Source organism: Epinephelus lanceolatus, chromosome 13 (genome assembly GCF_041903045.1).
Source record: "Epinephelus lanceolatus isolate andai-2023 chromosome 13, ASM4190304v1, whole genome shotgun sequence".
Taxonomy (NCBI): Eukaryota; Metazoa; Chordata; class Actinopteri; order Perciformes; family Serranidae; genus Epinephelus; species Epinephelus lanceolatus.
The window spans coordinates 4,267,561-4,289,028 of record NC_135746.1 but is presented as its reverse complement, the minus strand read 5'-3'; the positions used below and the strand labels follow the sequence as shown (position 1 = coordinate 4,289,028).

The window sequence follows — 21,468 nt, the reverse complement described above, 5'->3', positions numbered from 1 at the left end:
GCTTCATATGAGAAGAGGAAAAGTTTGCTAGTCGCTAGGCTAACTTATACAATGTAAAATGCCATAGGCTTGTGCTAATAATGTTAGCATGTTGTATTTGTGGGGAAAATGTGTCCAGATAAAGACAAGTGTTTGTCTGTGAATGCTGTGAGTTATAGTGAAGCTGATTTGTGTACTTGTGTTTGAAATTGTCTCTATTAAGCCATGTTTAATGTGTGTTTAATGTGTGTTTAATGTGAGTTTTGAATCAACTAAACTTTACAGCACTTCACAGAAACCTCCACCGCCAACTAGTGTTTTGGAGGTGTAACTGCAGAGTGACACAGACACACCACTGCACAAGTATAAATGCTCACAACAGTGTAGGCCACGTGTGTAGGGTCTGCATAGAGCTGACACACAAGTGTAAATCCGTCTTTATGCCATTGTTACTGTTGCCAACACGTATGTTCTTTGTCACGCTAGAGGCTGATGCTGTTGTGAATCAACTCACGCCGGCCACGCCTCTTTTGCTTCAGTGATGCTAGCATGTTATCATACAGGGCTTGGCATAAGGCTTTCATTGTTTGATTCTGTGTAAAAATGCAAAGGCGATGTGAAGATGTAAAAGGATCTGTGTGTCTTGCTCCTATCCAGGAGAGGTGGTGGGGCCTTTAGGTGGTCCATATTGGTCTTATAATCCGGCCATGATTCACAGCTATAAAAAAAATCAATTTACACCATGTTTTCACAATTTAAATGTTTATAAATCAGGCTGTGAATTATATATGAACAATCCGCTCTGAACAAACCTACAGAATATAGCTATGAATAAAACAGCTGAAGTGGAGATTGTTGACTCAGAGTATGAGAAATGGCCTTTAAAAATATGTATAATGAAATTTAATACATTCTTAGATCAAAAATAAGACACTAGAGGTGAACAAAGGTAATTAAAAAATAATAATTATAATTTAATGTTTAAATATGCAGATAAGACATTATCTTTTGCTTACATTTCCAGAAGAGAAATCTTAACTAAAATAAACACTTAAATATGTATTTTGGACATTTTCTTTCCACTAGTCTAAAATAAAACATGTAAGGGAAGCAAAATAGCCCAAATCTCAAAACTGACAGGAGCATGAAAAAAAGAATATGACATTGTCACGTGTAGTTTCTCCTGCTAAACTAAAGTTCGAGCTCATGAAAATTTCCTAAACACATCCAGCCAGAAGGAAAGCTTTGAATTACTTGTTTATAAATTTCTTGAGAGAGAACAGGTTGTTTCCTATCCCGTACACGTACGGACTGATGGACGTGTATGAAGTCGAGATGAAGAACTCAGTTTCAGTCCATAAAGGAAATTTAGCAGGGCTAACAGTCAGCTGGAAGATCAGGTACAGAGTCCAGTCTATCTGGAACAAACCCATAGCTGCCAGCACGGCTACTGTGCTTTGATGGAGCCTCCAAGCTTTGCTCTTCTTACCCAAGTGACTCCCTCCGCTCACGCTTACCACCGATGTCACCACCTTCCTCTGGCTCAGCAGCACCATGATGATGAGGCAGCTGGTGACTGTGACGATGAGCAGAGGCAGCAGGTAGCACACCAGGATGAACGTGTATTTGTAAACGCTGTTGAGTACGGGGCAGTCAATTCCACTGCACGCGAAGAAATCCGGAGGGCAGCTGCTAATGTTACTTGTCGTGTTTCCTGTAGAGCCCTGAGAGTTCAGAGCAAAAACTGGGAGACTCAGTATGGTGGCGAGCATCACACAAATCCCACTCACCATCCAGGCTGACTTGATGCTGTCCAGGTAGATTGGGAGGTTGACCCGTTTGCTGGTGTCTCTCAGCTTCTGCTGGCGGAAGATGCTGATGAGGACGGTGAAGAGGATGGTGGTGATTTCTCCGAAGACAGTCAGGAACTTGAGTGTGCTACACGACCAAGTGTTGATGGCAGTCGAGGAAATCTGGAGGATGACAAAATCGTAGATGTTCACGACGACGATTCCCTCCAAGTTGGCTGTAGCCAGTCCCAGGAGAAAAAACTCGAAGGATTTGATTCGGGAGAGCTTGGTCTGAAGGATGGCGAAGATGAGAAACACATTACCCACAAGTCCTATGCAAGAAATGAAGACTCTTAAGGAGAGGAGGTGGACAGAGAAAACAACCATTATTGAAATAAGCTATCACACAAAATATGTCACAGAGGCTGATGTGACTTTCCAGCATGGAGCAAAGTTGTGGTGTGTTTCACTGACCAGACACGCTCGTTATCGAGTTCTCAAAGGTGGCAAGAATCCAGATGGGTGATTGGCTGTGCTCATTACAGAGGAAACAAGAGGATGCTGGAAACATGGAAGGCTGGGAGTCATTAAAGTTTTACCTCTGAGCTTTTCAAAGCTTCATCTTGAGACCAGCGCAGTGTCTGATTTAAAGCAGTGACATGTTTTTCCACTGGCTGACATCACCAAATGCAATTCCTGCAAGAGCTCATTTACATCCTTTGGCGCTTGTTCTCCGCTTTATTTTTTTCATTTCATGCTTTAATTGGCGTGCTATATTTTGACTTACGATACACTGCTGTGACTTCCCAAAAAAATCAACTCAATGACATCTATTTTAACATCTCCCCTATTACCCATTTGTAAGCTGTTATCTTGAGTAATGTTTCTCCACCCATCAATAACAGGTGGAAAAAAAAGTTGAGAGGATATGTCAGAGCCCTTTTTACCTCTGCAGGTAATAAGAAGATGTATAAATGAGATACTGCGGCCCAGTCACCAGCAGAAATGTCGGCACATTAGGTCTGAACGTTTCATATGTACCAACATTTCTAAACTGATGTAGTATGAGCTGACTTTGTCACTGGGGTGTGGATGGGATGGTGGATGGCATTTCACCTGGGTGAGACCAACAAACAACAAAACCTGTTGTGATTCAGCGAGTCATAGATGCATTTCCAGCGACTTTTTAGGCACCAAACTAGGTGTTTCGTAGAGACAGGTTGCTGTCGAAACATCGCTATGTTTCCTGCTTAGAAAGTGCCATAGAAAACAATTGTTTTTCTCAGACGTCGCTGAGTTTCCTGCCAGGATGATGCCACAAAAAGCGGTTGTTTATTACTGAGACGTCATAGTGTTTCCTGCTGGGGTAGTCCCATGAAAAAAATGTGTTGTCAAGACAACCAAGACAACGCTGCATTTCCGGCCGTGATAACGCCACGAAAAGCAGTTGTTTATACCAAGACATCATTGCAGTTCCTGCCCTGACAGAGCCATCAAAAGCGGCTGTTTTTTTACTGAGCTGTTGCTGCATTTTCTGCCAGGATAGCGCCATGCAAAGCGGTAGACAGTGCTGCTTTTCCTGCCCAGATGGTGGCACAAAAAGTGGCTGTTTGGTTGTTGTTTTTTTTTTTTTAACCAAGCTATCACTACATTTCCTGCCGGGATAGTGCATCAAAAATGTTTGTGTTTTTTTTTCCTGAGACGCTGCTGCTTTTCCTGACAGGAGAGTGGCATGAAAAGTTTAACCGAGAGATTGCTATGGTTCATGCCGGGACAGTGGCATGAAAAGTGGTCATTTAGCTGGCTGTGGTTACAGGCTTGAGTTTGGTTTTGTAATACCTTGACAGTTTCGACGACTGCGTCTGTCGTCATCATCAGAAGTGTCACGTGATGTTGAAAGTGGTCATTTTTTTACTGAGACATCACTGTGTTTCTGTCTTGATTCCTGCCGGGATAGTGACATGAAAAACGGTTGTCTTTTCTGAGACACTGATGCTTTTCCAGGATTGTGCCACCAAAACTGGGTAGTTTAAAGGCCCTGACACACCACGCCGACAGTCGGCCGTCGACCAAAGTCGGGCTGTTGGTGAGCGTCTGTCGCCCTAGTTTTTGCGGTGTGTCACACACCGTCCGCACTTTGGCGTTGGCAGCTTTTCAGCCGATTGAGCACGTTGAATCAGCGGCGGAGCTTGTTGGTGAGAGAGATCACTCTGATTGGCTGTTCAGGTTTTATTTCCTCGCCCCTGTAGTGAGTGAATCTGCCTGTAGTGAAACTGGGGCTAACCGGTGCTTCCTCCTCAGGCTCCACTTCACTCAGCTGCCCCACAGACCCGCTGCTTCTTCCCACTTTAACCTGAATAACAAACCGGAGCTAGCTGTGAGGCTGGTGGAGTGTTAGCCGCAGCATGACCGGAGGGAAGCACAGCTAGTTAGCCTCCACTAGTCTCTGAGCTAGCCCCAGCTCTCCGTTTGGATCCAACTGGAGCACCGAGCCCTGGTTTGTTATTCAGGTTAAAGTGGGAAGAAGCAGCAGGTTTATCGGGCAGCTGAGTGAAGTGGAGCCTGCGGAGGAAACAACGGGACCGTCTGGATGTAATAGTCCGTGGAGGTGCTGCGGTGCTCAGCTGCACAGATAGGAAACCCCTCGGCTGACAGGATGTACCACTCTCTCACTCCGCTCTCTCTCACACAGGCGCAGAACGTACGTGCTACTTGGCCGTCGGATATAGTCCGTGTAGTGTGTTCAAATGCAACTGACACAGGGCGACGTGAGGCGATGTAGACGATGCAACAGTTGGCTTTCGTCGCTGCTAGTTCTTTGATGTCGGTTTGGTGTGTCCGCACCTTAAGCCAAAACATGATTCCCCTCCAAACCATAACCAGGTGTTTTTTGTCCCTAAACACAACCACACAGTGTTGTTGAAACATTAAGTTTCATTGCATCCACTGCATAATAATGTGCAAAAGTAACATATCTGTGATTTGCAGAAGCATACAATGCCAACATTTATTCTGGTGATTATCAATAATGGTGCTTGACTGGAGAAGCCATAATATAAATGGTTAAACCTGAAACCCTGCAGTGGTATCAGAACTGGTGATATTAACCTTACACTCTTTTCCCTATGTGTGTAACTTACCAGTATTTATTTTGAAAGCTTTGCCAGCATTGCCCAGAGAGGAAATGTTTTCAGTCAAGGCCTGAACTTCACAGAGTGTCAGTCGTGTCCCTGAAAACAATGTACCAGTGGAAACTTCCTGTTTCAGAATAAGAGACTCAGAACACAAAGAGTATGAGAGAAAAACTGAGCCACTACTAAATATTGACGTCCTCGCACATGTAAGTAGTTAAAGGGGCAAAAAGCAAAATCGTTTCAACACTAGGTTTGCTGTTGTGCACCACCTGCAGACCAGAACAGTGTGTCATGAGCCACACCTCCCTCTACCTCTGCTCTCCACCCCCCACTCGCCTCGTCTAAACTTAGTTTAGCAGTTAGCGATGTCTTTCACTCACTCTCGGTCTCTGCTGTGTTTAGCTATTTCCCTGCCTACTTCAATGATGATGGTACCTGTAATAAATGTAATATATTTGCTGAGATGGAGGCGAGGCTCAGTGACTAGAAGAGCTGGTAGAAACACCCCATAGCTGTAAGTTACTCCAGTAGCCGGTGGCAGCTGACTTGGCTAGATCCCGGCTAGTGCTAACACCGGGAGCTAACGCTAACGTTCCTACTCTTCTCCGTGAGTGAGAGCAATGTTTTAGCTGGGCTACATTTTACAATGCTAATTGCAAATGTTAGCTGGGCTGCCGGGCGACTCACCTAACACAACCGTAACGCCTGACCCATTGCTGGGACAGAGCCGCTAATAACTCAAGCTCTGGACATTAACCCATGCTACGATTGTAACATTAAATTTAATTGAATAGACATAGCGGCATGTGCCTAACATTACCGTAACACTAATTAAAACAGACATTTGACAGGATCATCACTATGTTTCCAGGGTTCTATGTTCCCCACTTAACCCTGCAAAAAAGCTTCTATGTTCCCCGCTTACACAAAAAGGGTTCTATGTTTCCCGCTTGGTTGAGCGGGCAACATAGAACACGGGGAATATAGGACCTTTTTTGCAGGGTTAAGTGGGGAACATAGAACCCGGGAAACATAGGGGGGATTCACATGAACATACATGAACACGCAGCCGGACCGGGGCTGGAGATCAACACAGAGAGAGGGTGTGTGACGTCATGCTATACTCCAGATGAAATTACACCTCTAGTTCTTCACATAGCGATTTTTTAATTCCTTCAATCTAGAAATGATGAATTTCGCTTATTGCCCCTTTAAAAATCTTAATATAACTGAAATATCAGTATAAAGAATATGTGCCTCAGCCTGTGTCTGTGTGCTTGTGTGGTGGACAGACAGAGAATAAACCATCAGGGGACAGAAGCTTCAGACCAGTTCATGTTCCAGCTTGTCTCTTTTCCTTTTCTAGTGTGTTGTCTAGTTAGCAAACGTTCTCTTCAATCAAGCTCTGCGTCCTGATTCAGCTTAATTGTGAATCCCACTGTGTGTGTGTTTGTGTGTGTGCATGCGTGCGTGTGTGTGTGTGTGTGTGTGTAATTAAGGATAAGCCGTATACTGGCAGTAAATGGGTAAACTAAGTGACTAAGTGTTACGTAATGAGCCTGGACAGCTTAGGAAGTTGTAGTCCTTTTTTACCATTTGATAGTAATCAGTCAGAGACCTGATCGAACAGCATGTATTGTTTCATCCCATTAAAGTGCTGCATAGGTGATTTATTACCCTCAAGCTTGTGGTTTTTTTTAAAGCCATTCTTTTTTATTGTAACTTCAACTCAGCGCACAAACCACTGTTGTTTCAGCCTGATAGATTTAGTCGGGGTTTTCCACAGATCACAGTCTTATTTTGTCTTCCTTATTTTGTATGCACACTCACTGGACTGTGTTTTGTGGAAAGCCCCAACCATAACCCCCCTAATTAGATGGAAACGACATAGATTTTTTGCTTTGGGTTGGCACCACAAAAACATTATTTCTGGGGTTAGCACATAAACAACTCTACAGACACGCTAACGGCTTTGTGAAGCTGTACTTACAGTCACAGCAGTGCTTTGAGCCAGACGCTAACGTCAGCATGCTAACATGCTAGTGTTTAGCAGGTATAATGATTACCATGTTCACCATCCTAGTGTAGCATGTTAGCAGGCTAAAATTTGCAAATTAGTTCTGCAGGTATTTGGTCATAAACCAAAGCATAGAATATGAAATATGAAATAAAACACTGAATTCATTGTAATTTATTGATTATATAGACATGTGGTAAATTTCACATGCTGTACATAAATGCAAAAAAACACAATTTAGCCCCAATTTTACTGGATTTTTATGTGAATTTAAAGGATATATTTAGACTATTAAATGTATTAACATTTAAAAGAGTAATAAAACTGTCAAACTGTACAGTGAACTCTTTAAAGATCAATAACTTGTTTTTTCTTATAATATGTTTTTATTATTGAAGTTAATTTATCCCAAATCTATTATTATTATTATTATTATTATTATTAGTAGTAGTAGTAGTAGTAGTAGTAGTGATGTTGCTGTGACATAAAAAATAATGGTTGTTAAAATCCATCCTGAGGGAAACTTGATTGTGTGGTCAAAATTTTTTGGCAATCCATCCAACAGTTGTTGAGGCTCAAAATTACAAATGTCATCCTCATGGTGGCGCTAGAAGAAAAGCCAGAGGATCACCAAATTCAGTAGGTATCATCCTATTCATTGTATTCATTGTACAATAACAATAATAATAATAATTATAATCATAATAATAATAATGTAACCTCACCCATTGGTCTGTGGACTCCTGTTTTGAAGCCTCAAGTTTGGCTGTTACTATCGTCATTTTTTGGAGCCAGAAGTGACCATATTTGGACGAGAGGGTGGAGCTGTGGAGGAGCGAGGGACCTGCCCTATAAATGAATTCACCCCCATACAGCTGTCACGAATAGGGAAATTACCTTTTGAGACCAAAGCTAACATGAGGATCTATGGGGATTTACTCTGTTCTGGAGCCAGCCTCAAGTGGCCGTTCAAAGAACTGCAGTTTTTGGCACCTCTGTGTTGGCTTCATTTTTCATCCCTGGAGGTTGCTGCGTCATCGTCACCAAAGTACAGAACAAATTACAGTTTTAATCTGATGTTGCAGCTAGAGTAAACTTTTAAAGGGACAGTACACCCTAAATTTAAGATATTAAGTGTTCATTAGTAAACTTTAGAGGTGTTGGTAGGCACATATCGTTACCTGTGGACAGAGTGAGGCTAGCTGTTTGCCCGTTTTCAGTCTTGTGCTAAGCTAAGCTAACCGACTGCTGGTTGTAGCTACATATTCAGCACACAGACATGTTAAATCAATCTTTCAATGCGTTCTCATTCCAACTCATTAAATTTCACTGTTTTGTCACTGTACATATGACATGCTAGGTATCCTCCTGCATCTATTGTTGACGATCCCAGATACCGTGTCAATTTACGCTTGTTACATGCTTGTGTCTTTTCAAAATATACTTCTGTTTTCAGAGGACGTGTACAGTTTCTGCTCATTAGATGCATACAGTCTTTTTTAAAGTAAAGGTAAGGCAGTAAAACACCTTGTATTTACGTTTATTTTCTTGTGCAACAAAAGCACGTGGTTAGGTTTGGAGAAAACATCATGGTTTGGCTCAAAATTCACACAAGAAGGGAACAGCGGCCTTCTGGATGAAAGTGTGGGGCTAGTTGGACCCATTCACCCCCCCTCCTGCCCACCCTATGGGGAATTTGCAGCTCCTTCTGCTGTGATGTTATCAGCAGTAGTTTCAAACTGATGCTGTTATAAATTAATGCTGTCCAGTGGCGTAAAATACAGCTGCAAAAGGTGCCTTTTTGCATCTGTATTGCCAAAATCACTGATGAAACAGCAAAAAAAAATGACGACTTGGGAATGAGAATGGGCTGAATCTTTTTATATAATTCTTGGTAAAACTATTTCCTTTCTACCAAACTACACCCACCAACCGTCTCACCATGCAAAAGGAAGTGTGCACCACTTGGCAACTCACACCAAAACAATCCAGAATAATAAACAGCACTACAAGTAAAAAGAAAAATTCATATGTCTGTGACTTTGGGGTGAACTGTCCCTCTGAGGTTGTTACAATTCATCCTGAGGGGGACATGATTGTGTGTAACAAATTTCATAGCAATCTATCCAATAGTTGTGGAGACTCAGCACCACAAAGTCTACTCCATGCTGGCGCTGTAGAGGAAAAGAACTCAAACCTGAGAAACTGGGACAGAGGACACAATTTCATCTGATGTGAATATGCTGCAACAATCAGAATGAATCACTCAGCAATCACTTTGTTAAACTGCTGTTAAGAATTCTATTGCTCTGTGGAAGAATTACATGTAATTACCAGTTCACCAAATTAAAATATGTTTGACACTTGCAGTGAACTGTTAGCTGTTCAGAATCACATGTCTGTGGAGTTAATTGAGTGCGAAGGTGTGAAATAGAGTTTATAGAGGAAACTCAAAAACTAAAATGCATGGTTGATTTTGGAAATCCAACCAAGAAGGAGTGTGACAGAAAAAGCATCCTGTCTTCCTCCTGTACTTTTTCACCACTCAAACACCATAATCCCACAGCTACAGGCCGACTTTGTTACCAAGTGGGTTCAAGCTCCAACATCAGGAAGCATCTATACTAAAATGTCCTGGAGCAGGTCACTGAATATCTACCAGCTGCAGTCTGTGCTCTGACCACTTAACACTGAAGTTAATTTTCCATGGAGGTCAGTGAAGACATCACAGTGTACTGGCTCCCTCTGTGCGCTTCATTTATCTCCAGGAACTGTACAATACTGCTGTACCGAAAAACTATTTGGTTCCAGGAGCGTGTCAGTTATTTCATGGTGATTTGAGGGGAGATACCACACTGGTCAATTTTCAGTTTTGGGCTATTTTGCCTCCATAACACATCTTCTGTCACAGTAGTGGAAAGAAAACTTCTGTTCTGTGGTGGGAATTAATGCAAAAGCACCCCTTATTTATTTACCAAGAAGTCAGATTGAGTTGAAAAATCTCATTATAAGAGTGACCCATGGATGGATTACTGAACGGGCCTAACGTGCACTGATCAAGGGGCCCAAAGTGTAAGGGGCCAGCCTGGTCTTCACCTGCAAAATGTAACCTAAACTAACACATACTGACCAGGAAGAGACTCACAAACACTTATGAGACACAAATTAACCAAAAAGACACAAATATACCTCAAGAGGAGACAAACTGACCTTTAAATAAACACAAAATGACAACAAGGACATGCAAAGGATCTAGAATCACCAATAAAGACACAAATACACTTCAAAGAGACACAAGTTGACATTTCAAGACACTCAAAATAAACAAAAAAGACACAACTATACCCCTAAGACACACAAAATTATCTCAAAGGGACATATCGACTACAAAAAACACAAATCAACCACAAGGACACACAAAATTACTACAAAGAAACACAAAATTACTAAAAAGAGACAAAAAATAAACAAAGACATACAAAAGAGCCACAAAGAGACACAACTTTACCGAAAAAGACACAACTTTACCCCAAAGAGACACAAAATTACCGCTAAGGCACACAAAATGACTACAAAAACACAACACAACCAAAGGGACACACAACATTACTACAATGACACACAGAATGACTATAAAGAGACACACAAAAAAACAAGACACACAAAACGACTATAAAAGACACAAAATCACATTAAAAAAAAAAACAAATATACCCCAAAGGAACACAACATTTCCTTAAAGGGACACAAAATGATGACAAAAAAAAAACACAAAACAACCACAAAGACACACAAAATGACTATAAATAGACACAAAATCACAAAAAAACCCCAAATATACCCCAAAGAGACAGAGAGCAACCTTTAAGAAACACAAAGACATACAAAGGAACTACAAAGAGACACAATGTAACCAAGACAGACACAACTATACCCCTAAGAGACACAACGTTATCTCAAAGTGAAACAAAATGACAACAAAAAGGACACAAAAAACAAACAAATATACCCCAAAGAGACATGAAGTGACCTTTCAGAAACACAAAACAGCAGCAAAGACATACAAAGGAACAACAAAGAGACACAAAATGACTACAATGATACACAGCTATACCCCTAAGAGACACAAAATTACCTCAAAGCAACACGAAACAATTACAAAGAGACACAAAATCACCAAAAATAGACACAACTATACCCCTAAGAAACACAAAATTATCTCAAAGGGATATATTGACTACTAAAAACACAAATCAACCACAAGGACACACAAAATTACTAAAAAGAAACAAAAAACAAACAAAAAAAGACACAAATATTCCCTAAAGAAACACAAAATTATACCCCTGAGAGACACAACATTACCTCAAAGCAACACGAAACAATTGCAAAGAGACACAAAATGACCAAAAAAAGACATAAAATTACCACACAGATACACAAAACCATAAAGCGATGCTGTCAGTAACAAAGAGGTGCACAACAACAACAACAACAGCAAACAGAGACAAAGCCAAAGCAGATGAGAGGTGGTGGTGGGGCCTTTAAGGTGTCTGTACCCAGGGACCCATTGTCTCATTATCCGCCCATGATTGTTAATATATATTTTGGGTTGGATCCATAATTACACTCTTTGGCACGGAGCCCCTGAAAGCACCACAGCAGCACCTGGCTCCACTCCCATTCTGAGACACACGGGCTCGTGCACAGGTGCTTCCAGGCTGCCTGACAGTCATCACCGTGTCCAATTAACGCCACGGCAACATCCCTCCAACAAAAGTTGCCGGGGGTGGGTCCAGAGAGGCAACCCCTGCCTGCAGTTACGCGTGGATACCCCTTTAAAAGGCTCACCATGTTGCCATCACATGCTCCAGCACTGAAGTAGGATGTTCTTGTTGTTGTTGTTGTTATGTAAAATGTTTCTGATACAGTCGGACTTTTGCTGAGGATCTCTACACTTTGTGCAGCAGGAGGGGGTCCTGCCCACCCCCAGTGTGTCAGTCAGGCATGTTGTGCTGCTTGTTGTTGTTCAGCAGCAACACACACACACACACACACACCCCAACAGACTGGTGCGCAAACTGAAAGCTGCGTACACTCTTAATGCCAAGTGACGGATACAAGCGACGTGTGCGCGGACTCTCCAGCAGCAGCACTCCGGGGGCTCTGCAGCCGTGGATGGGATCTAAAAACATCCTGGAAGGAGAGGAGAGTTGTTTGCTCCGTCTCTCCTCCTCCCGTCGATATTTCAGAGGTTCCCCTCGAGTGGAGTGGCGGAACATCGGCGACATTGGTGTTTATTTCCTCTAGTTGAGCTGCATCGGTTAACCAGTCGGACTTGCCTTACCTAGTCATTTGGAAAACAAGGTGCCCTGACTGGCTCCTCGCGCCAGTGGAAACCAGACGAGATAGTGCCCGCCACACACACACACACACACACACACACACACACACGGAGAGAGAGCTACGGTACGGTAAGTAGCGGCTGCTCCACATTATTGCTTCCTTTCTTTTTTTATTCAGGCGGAGCAGGGGGTGCACGGCCAGCGCTCCTCTTTTGTGTACGCTTTTTAGTCATGTCTGGAGGACGTTGCAGAGGCAGATAATGGCCATGGTGATGAAGGAGATTCCCAGGGAGTGGTACTCAGTCGGACTGGCCATGCAATGTGTGTTATCATATCATAGCCCTCCCTCCTCCTCCTCCACCTCCTCCTCCACCTCCACCAGCAGCAGCCAAAGTGTAATGCCACAGCGATAATAGTGCTTTGTGTGCTGAATACACTGAAACAAGGTCAGTTATCGGGACACAGCAGTGTGAGCTCACTAATATCATGATTGGCTGGGTTGGATGCGCACCTGGATGTGTGTGCGTGTGTTGCGCGCGCACGAGGGGGCTGCAAACTTTATGGCACATCAGCCTGTGGCATGTCTTGCGGGTATAATTTTCTCCGTGCGCATGACTCATATTGGGCCCTTTAACGGGCTACTTTGGGCTGAGTGGAAACAAACAGACGAGGCTGTGTAGAGACGGAATAATAACTGTCGTTCAGTGTGTTTGCGCCGCGCAGGTAAATGAAGAGGCGTCACAAATGCCGAGGCAATTAGCCCACATCACAGGCTGCCAACTGGGTCATAAAGGCAATGAGCTCATAACGGATGATGCTGTTATGACATCACAGATAAACCTCCCGAGGCTCGGGGCTGTCAGTGAAGGAGCTCCAGGATGGGCTCTGTTGCTGGGAGATGTGTGAGAGGAGAAGTGGCAGCAGAGGGCCTTTGTTGGGGGTAGATTGAAATCAGTCACGTGTGAATATTTTAGCACTTTAATTTCAGTATTTTTCAACTTGTTCCAGTGTTTTTGTGTCTAAATGACTAATGGGAACAACAGGTTTTGAGACTGGTCCAGTATGAAGCGAGAGCTGCAGCCAGCAGCCACACAACAGGCTACTAAAAGTGCTTGTTTTTTTGCACCGACATGTTCAGATTGTTATTTTAAATGTCTCACAACTTATGGAAAGTACCTCCACCCAGAAACCACTATCACCAAACCCACCGACTCCATTTAAGTCAACAGTAATTTCATCATCTTAAAACACTCTTCATTCAAAGTCAGTGGAAACAAAGCGTGGTTCATCTTTCCACTGTTCTAACAAGCACCAACACTGGTTTGGTTTAAATAAACCACTCACAGGCATGTTCGCACCACTAAGTCCAATAAGTCCACTAAAAGTGTTGTTTTATCTCCTGACTGGCTCAGAGTGACTAATGGGAACAACAGTTTCTTAAACTGGTCCAGTACTGACCGAGAGGACCGCTGCAACGAAACCATATAGCACTATCAATTTAAATCCACTAGCATGTTTGTTTTTGCCACTGACAGGCTCAGATTATTATTCTATGTGTCTGACAACGTTATGGAAAGGATCCCTACAGAGATAGACATTATTGTCAAAGTGTAAGATCCTTTTTGTTTAACCAGAAACAGCCCCGAAATCACTCCATTTAAATAAACAGTAATTGTAGGCTGTGTAAATGCGGCATACATCACATCTAACTGGGTCAATTAAGGGTTAATTTCAACCAAACCAGAATTGGTGATTGTTGGAACAGCGGAAAGAGGAACCAAGATGTTTTTTGTGAGTTTTATTTTGTGTCTGTCGACCTTGAATACGGTATTTTTAACCAGAATCAGCCCCTAAATAGCTACCAGCAGACTCCATCTAAATAAACAATAATTTCATCATGGTGAAACACATTTCATTTAAAATCAACAGAAACAAAATGAAACTAACAAAAAACATCTTTGCTTGTCTTTCAGCTGTTCATCAGCTCTAGTTTGGTTGAAATAAAGCCCTCAGGCATGTTCGCACTGTCAATTTTAGTACACTAAAAGTACTTATTTTTGCCACTGACAGGCTCAGGTTGTTATTAAAGTGTCTGACGACATTATGGAAAGGATCCCTACAGAGAGAGAGCTTTTTGTTAAAGAGTAAGATCCCTTTTGTTTAACCAGAAACAGCCCAGAAATCACCGTCACCAAACCCACCAGACTCCATTTAAATAAACCGTAGTTTTAGTGTGTGCAGAGCCAACATATTTTCACTTAATGGTTTAGTTCAAGCAAACCAGAGCTGGTGATTGTTGGAACAGTGGAAAAGGGAACCAAGATGGCTTTTATGAATTTTATTTTGTTTCTGTCGACCTTGAAAGAGGCATTTTAACCAGACCAGCTGTCGCCAGACTCCATTTAAAAAAACAGTAATTTTATCATTGTGAAACACACTTCATTTAAAACCAGTAGAAACAATATACACAAATGCTGTCTTGTTTCATCTATCCACTGGTCCCACAATCACCAGCTTTGGTTTGGTTTAAATAAACCCTTAATTCACTCAGTAAAATATGAAAATATGCTGGCTCCATACACACTAAAATTACTTTTTTTTATTGAGTCTGGTGGGTTTGGTGACAGCGATTCTGGGGCTGTTTCTGATTAAACAAGAAGGACTTTACTCCTTAACAAAATGAATGATTTTAAATGAAGTGTGTTTGACAGTGATGAAATTACTGTTAATTCTGGTGGGTTTGCTGGTCGTGATTTTGGGGCTGTGTCTGGTTAAACATTCTTTTTTCAAGGTCGACAGAAACAAAAGAAAACTCAAAAAAATGCCCTGCTTTGTCTCTCCACTGTTCCAACAATAACCAACTCTGGTTTGGTTTGGTAAACTATATTTAACCCAGTTAGATGTGAAAATATGCTGCTGAAATCACTCTCACCAAACTCACCAGACTCCATTTTAAAAAACAGTGATTTTATCATTGTAAAACACAATTCATTCAAAGTTGACAAAAACAATTTTAAACTAATAGAAATCATCTCAGTTTGTTTTTCCAATGTTCCAACAATCACCAACTCTGTTTTGGTTGAAATAAAGCCTCAATTCACCCAGGTAGTTGTAAGAACATGCTGCCTCTATCCAAGCTAAAATTACTAATTATTTAAATGGAGTCTGGTGGGTTTGGAGATACCGTTTTTGGGGCTGTTTCTGGTTCAACAAAAGAGATTTTACTCTGTAACAAAAAGGTCTGTCTCTGTAGGGACCCTTTCTATAATGTTTGAAGATACTTACAAAAATAATTTGAACATATCAGTGGCAAAAACAAACATTTCAGTGAACTTAAATTGACGGTGCTATGTGGTTACATTGCAGCCTGTTTTGCAGCAGCCCTCTTGGTCAGAACTGGACCAGTTTAAGAAAGTGTTGCTCCCATTAGTCACTTAGACACACCCTTTAAACTGCATAGTCGATCAGGCTTCAGGGGATGACTGTGTGATGACTGTTTCCTGTTTGTGCAGATGTTAAACTGACTGGAATCTGGAGACTTTGTCTGTTAAACCACCGTGATAGTTTGATTTCAATGCTTTTAATTGTACCCTTGTACCCTACATTACATACAGTTAGGTAGTTTATTTGTTTCTAACCTGGAGTCCGACCCCTCTGAAGGGTCTTCATATCAGTCTGGAGAGTCTTGAGGTGATTAATGAGGCAGGAGGGAAGAAAAGCAGGAACGTTCTGCTACACAAATTTCTTTTCAGTTTTTGGACTTTGGACTGAATCTTCACCTTTATGTGAAATGAATTGGATAATTGGTGCCTTTGTACTAACTGTGGTACAAAGAGGCTCCGACAGGAGCAGCTGCAGCTGAAAATCCTTCATGTCAAATGAAGAAGTGACTCTTCAAACTGAGAAAATGTCTCTGTGTTTGTCTTTGTGACTTAACGATTGTTGATTCATTCAACTGAACTTGTTTACTCAAGTTTAGTGAATTTAAGTGGCTTTATATTTTCATTTTAAAATCTTTAAAAGGCTGAATTACAGCTGCAACATACATTTTGCGTAATGTCTTGCACAGGTCTGATTTTTAAGACCTGCTCCCTCCCTGGCACTGTAACTTGCAGCACCACACCTGCCATGCCACGCACACATATGACAGATTAGTACTGCAACCTGATCTGTTGATGCAAGATCCATGGCCCGACTGTAAACAGCAAATCCTATAATAACCATGCACTGTTCAAATAATTCAACCAGGCAGCATGTTTAAAACGATCATCTCAGGACACTAAGGTAATATATTTTAAATTAAAAATAATTCAGGAAGTACAGTTTGATTGAATATTTTATATATATTTTATCTCCACAGATAACCTGCCTGTTATTAACACACCTCACTGAAGTGGCTCTTATATTTCAGCTGATGTGATGCAGTCAGAGAATTGATGTGTTGAAATATTAAATTATTGTTATTGTATTTTATCCATTCATTCATTCATTCATTCATTCATCTTCTATAACTGCTTCTCCTGTTGGAGGTCACAGGGGGGCTGGAGCCTATCCCAGCTGACACTGGGTGAGAAGCAGGGTTCACCCTGGACAGGTCGCCAGACTATCACAGGGCTGACACATAGAGACAGACAACCATTCACACCTACGGACAATTTAGAGTCACCAGTTAACCTGCATGTCTTTGGACTGTGGGAGGAAGCTGGAGCACCTGGAGGAAACCCACGCTGACACGGGGAGAACATGTAAACTCTGCACAGAAGGGCTCCCCCACCCCGGCTTTGAACCAGTAACCCTGTTGCTATGAGGTGACAATGCTAACCACTGCGCCATCATGTTGCCTCTCATTTATGTCAATATATTTAATATCCAACAGCCTCAATCTGACCCGCGTGTTCTTTGTTTTACCCTCGATGGCACCTGAAAGTAAAACTGACACAAAAAAACACCTGCAAATAACCTTTTTTTGCGAGTTAGGTAAGAATACGTCCAGCGTGAGTCCAGCACAGTTGCCTTGCCTCACAGCAACAGGGTTACTGGTTCGATCCTGTGTGTGGGAGCCCCTCTGTGCCAAGTTTGCATGTTCTCCCTGTGTCAACGTGGGTTTCCTCCAGGTGCTCCAGCTTCCTCCCACAGTCCAAAGACATGCAGGTTAATTGGTGACTCTAAATTGTCCGTAGGTGTGAATGTGAGTGTGAATGGTTGTCTGTCTCTGTGTGTCAGCCCTGTGATAGTCTGGTGACCCCCAAGAGGATAAGCAGTTAGAAAATGGATGGATGGACGTCCAACATGACCATCTCCTTTTGTGTTCCACATGTGTGAAAGATAGGGTTGTAACGGTATGACATTTTCACGATACTGTAACCGTCTCAGAAACTATCGTACAATCAATCAGAAAGACCCTTAAAAAAAGAAGGGTTATTTTTGGTTAAACAAACGTTTTAATACTAAAATCGAACCTTAAAACAGTTTTAATATGGAAGCATGTGTAAAAAGTCTCCCCTGCGAAAATAACTATAATAAAGGAGAGATGCATTTTTTTTATAAATCCAATCCAATATCTTGGATAAGCAAATGTACACGGTATGATAACATCAACTTTTATATCACACTATACCTTGAAACCGGTATATTGCTGCAACCTCAGTGAAAGGGCAACTCTGAAAAATGTGCGGACCTGATTCTATGGACATTGTAGCACTGACATACAGTTACTTCTTCCCCTCTCCTAGCCTTAATCCTCACTCTCAAACTCACTACCCTCCACCTGTTCCAACGCTGTACATAGTTGTTGTTAAATGGGGTTTCATTTGCTCAAGTATGATATTCATTTTCTAGTCAGAAATAACAGGAAACAGGTTTCTGTCAAATAAAGGAACACAGTTACTGCTTTTACTGTATGTGGGCCTGCTGTCACCCTTCAAAGGCCTATTCTTAGCCTAGAGAAACCCAGACTTAAGGACAGTATTTATGTACTTAGTTACTGTCCGCCACTGTTGATCAGTATTTGTGGCTCAGATAAAGAAGTGTCTCACTGATTTAGACCTTGTTCTTTCCTTGTTCTATGGTTTTTTAATCGTTATTAACAGCCACCTTTAGCAGGCCTAATTCCCCCTCTTGTTCACAGTATCATAAATGACTTGCTTCTTTTTATTCTGTCAAGTCTCCTTTTTTTTCGGGCTGCCTTGAGACTATCTCGCTGTGTAGATGAAAAAACGACCTGCCAGGCCACTCTTTGACACACTAGTTTATTGTAGTTGAACATTAATCTTGTGCAGTTTCTTCAGCAGACTTATACCTCACCACGCTGCGCCTCCTCCCCACATTCTCCCTTTGATCCAACAGACCGCACCCCACCTCACTAAGCCATCATAAATGTCATAAAACTTAATATAGAAGTGTTTAAATGAGTCACACCTAGACCCGTCATTAAATAGCCATGCAGGACTAATAACCGAGCCATTACTGTGAGGGCAATCCACTGAGAATTATCAGTGGAGCTCTGCCAACATACAAATCAAATGCTTAGATCATCAATGAAATACGAGCCAGTAGAATAGTTTTTGGATTAGTGGTATATTTAATGCTTATTTTCATTTATTGTGTTCCAGCACATTGAATCATCATTAAACTGTGATAATCATTTACAACACTGTGGCCTCAATTTGATTTTCTGCAGCATTCAACAGAAACAAATCTGTCCCACAGTCCTGTCAGCTCATGAGGCAGGGTGGAAAGTACCCTGTTTCAGAGGGAAATATTGTACTTTTAACTCCAGCACATTTATCCGACAGCTGTGGTTGCAAGTTATTTTTCAGAATAAGATTTCACATTAAAAAATCTTATGAAATTTAATACAGAAATTCTTGCAAAAAAATCAACTTCATATTTTTCAGATGTCTCCGAGTCGTCAGCACGTCGACCAAAGGCACATTTTCTTCCTAAACCTCTCTGGTTGATGGTTTAATAACAACAAATGTCTGATAAGAGAAAAATATCCAAAGAATAACATCATATTTGTGAGGCAGAAATTTTCTGCAGATTTTCTTTCTTCCACTAAATCATCCCACAGCTCCTCAGATTTATGTTGTGACCCTTCAGAGAAGTCCAACCCACTAAAGTAAAATACCTGACTGCATTAAAATAGTTACAGTAGCTCCACCTTGAGTAGCTATGACAGTAAAATGCTGCTCATGCACTGAAGCATTAATATTAACAATTTAATAATGTGATATATGGTAATATTTCCATCTCAGGGTTCCGTGCTTGTACTTTGATACTTAAAGTACAATATGCTGACAATACTTAAGTTATTTTATACTTTTAAATGCAGGACTACAGAAGCGTATTGCATTCACTTGACAAATTAAAAAAAAAAATCTGTTTTAATGAGTAATTTTTTTCTGTTTTTTTTTTTTTTTCTGAGTTAAGAGAGCAATAGAACAACAGACGCCTATATTCCTTTCTTGAGAGTTCGATATAATGGAAGCAAACATGACCCGCTTGTTTAGTTTAATCCAGTTTTACTTTGTTTTGGGTTTGAGACACTGGGAGATACTCTCGTCTTTAAGTCATATAGATGGTGTCATCATTAGTTTGTCAACTTTACGCAGGCACCTTATCCCAGTGTCTCAAACCCAAAACAAAGTAAAACTGGATTAAAACAAGAGGGTCATGTTTGCTTCCATTATATCGAGCTCTCAAGAAAGGAATGAAAGCGTCTGTTGTTCTGTTGCTCTCTTAAAGGGAAATTTCGGTTTATTTCAACCTGTCTCCTATCGTCCTAAATTTGTTTCAAGTGACTAGTGACAAAAATAATAGTTAGCATGTTAGCCGTTAGCCTAGATACAGCCGGGGCGCATAGTAGCGTCAGACCTGTTAAAACGTAAGTGAACGGGCAACCTTCAAGTGCAAAGTTAGTCCACTAAACAAGCTTTTTTCCACAAAGACTGCCTCATATCGTTAGGATAAATGTCAGAGAACATATAGAAAATGACATGTAAACGTGTTGTCTTACCTTACTGGTGTGCTGCCATGTTTGTTTACCATTTAGCTCTGCTTTCCAAAGCACGGCCGAAATATCGCGAGAACAAGCAGCAACAGCTGGAAGGCAGAACTGGACAGTAGCCTGAAAAGTTCATTCATTTATTTTATGAAAGATTTATAGAATAATGGCTGACTTTTTGCCAGACTTCGACTTTGTGGAGGAGGAATTTGATTTTGCAGAGTTTGATGGCCGCCCTTATTTATTTGAGCCAGAATACACTGACGAAGAGCTTCGTGAAATTGAGGAACGGAGGAGGAGAGAGAGAGAGGAGCAACAGGTAGAGGACAAGAGAGGAGAATGGCAGCTGCAAGGCTGCGTAGCTCTGGAGATTGGTGGTGTACCTGTGAATGCTGTGCCCCAGTGCCCACAGAAGAGGAATGCCTCTGTTGCAAGGAATGGGACCGGTTGCAGCCTTATTTTCAAGGTCTGGATGTGACCGAGGACGAAGACACCTCCACCTGGAGTAGTATCCAGCTGGGCTTTATCTAGAGCTCGCAAGATATATTTTGGCTGAGCTTTGGAAAGCAGAGCTAGATGGTAAACAAACATGGCAGCACACCGGTAAGGTAAGACAACACGTTTACATGTCGTTTTCTATATGTTCTCTGACATTTATCCTAACGATATGAGGCGGTCTTTGTGGAAAAAAAGCTTGTTTAGTGGACTAACTTTGCACTTGAAGGTTGCCCGTTCACTTACGTTTTAACAGGTCTGACGCTACTATGCACCCCGGCTGTATCTAGGCTAACGGCTAACATGCTAACTATTATTTTTATGTCACTAGTCACTTGAAACAAATTTAGGACGATAGGAGACAGGTTGAAATAAACTGAAATTTCCCTTTAACTCAGAAAAAAAGACTAAAAAAAAACAGAAAAAATTACCCCGAAAAACAGAAAAAATAAAAAAAATGACTCCGAAAAACAGGAAAAAATTACTCAATAAAACAGTTTTTTTTTTAAATTTGTCAAGTGAATGCAATACGCTTCTGTACAGGACCTTTACTTGTAATGAGATTTTTTTTTTTTTTTTTTTACATTTTTGTATTGGTACTTCGATGTAAAGGGACAATTTTCCTTGTAGTGTGATATTTGCCTGATATCAGACAGAATTTTCAACTTGTTACCCTCCGTTTTCATCTTTAGTCATTGCATCA

At 41.4% G+C, this 21,468-nt stretch overlaps 2 protein-coding genes across 2 annotated transcripts in view; one reads left to right on the top strand and one right to left on the bottom strand.

Moving 5' to 3' along the window:
* Window positions 1–1,229: 1,229 nt before the first annotated feature.
* On the bottom strand, window positions 1,230–2,156 carry ora6 (olfactory receptor class A related 6). Its single transcript, XM_033649229.2, has one exon. The coding sequence runs from the start codon at window positions 2,154–2,156 to the stop codon at window positions 1,230–1,232; it is 927 nt and encodes a 308-aa protein (XP_033505120.2).
* Window positions 2,157–11,437: 9,281 nt separating this feature from the next.
* Window positions 11,438–21,468, top strand: part of LOC117270314 (bromo adjacent homology domain-containing 1 protein) — a 64,346-nt gene continuing 54,315 nt past the window's right edge. Inside the window, exon 1 of the mRNA XM_078173665.1 lies at window positions 11,438–12,394. The gene's annotated coding sequence lies outside the window, so the exon portion shown is untranslated. The remainder of the gene's footprint in view (window positions 12,395–21,468) is intronic.

Coding starts and splice junctions, on each gene's coding strand:
- ora6 (XM_033649229.2), bottom strand. CDS start 2,156: ATGGTTGTTTTCTCTGTCCACCTCCTCTCCTTAAGAGTCTTCATTTCT.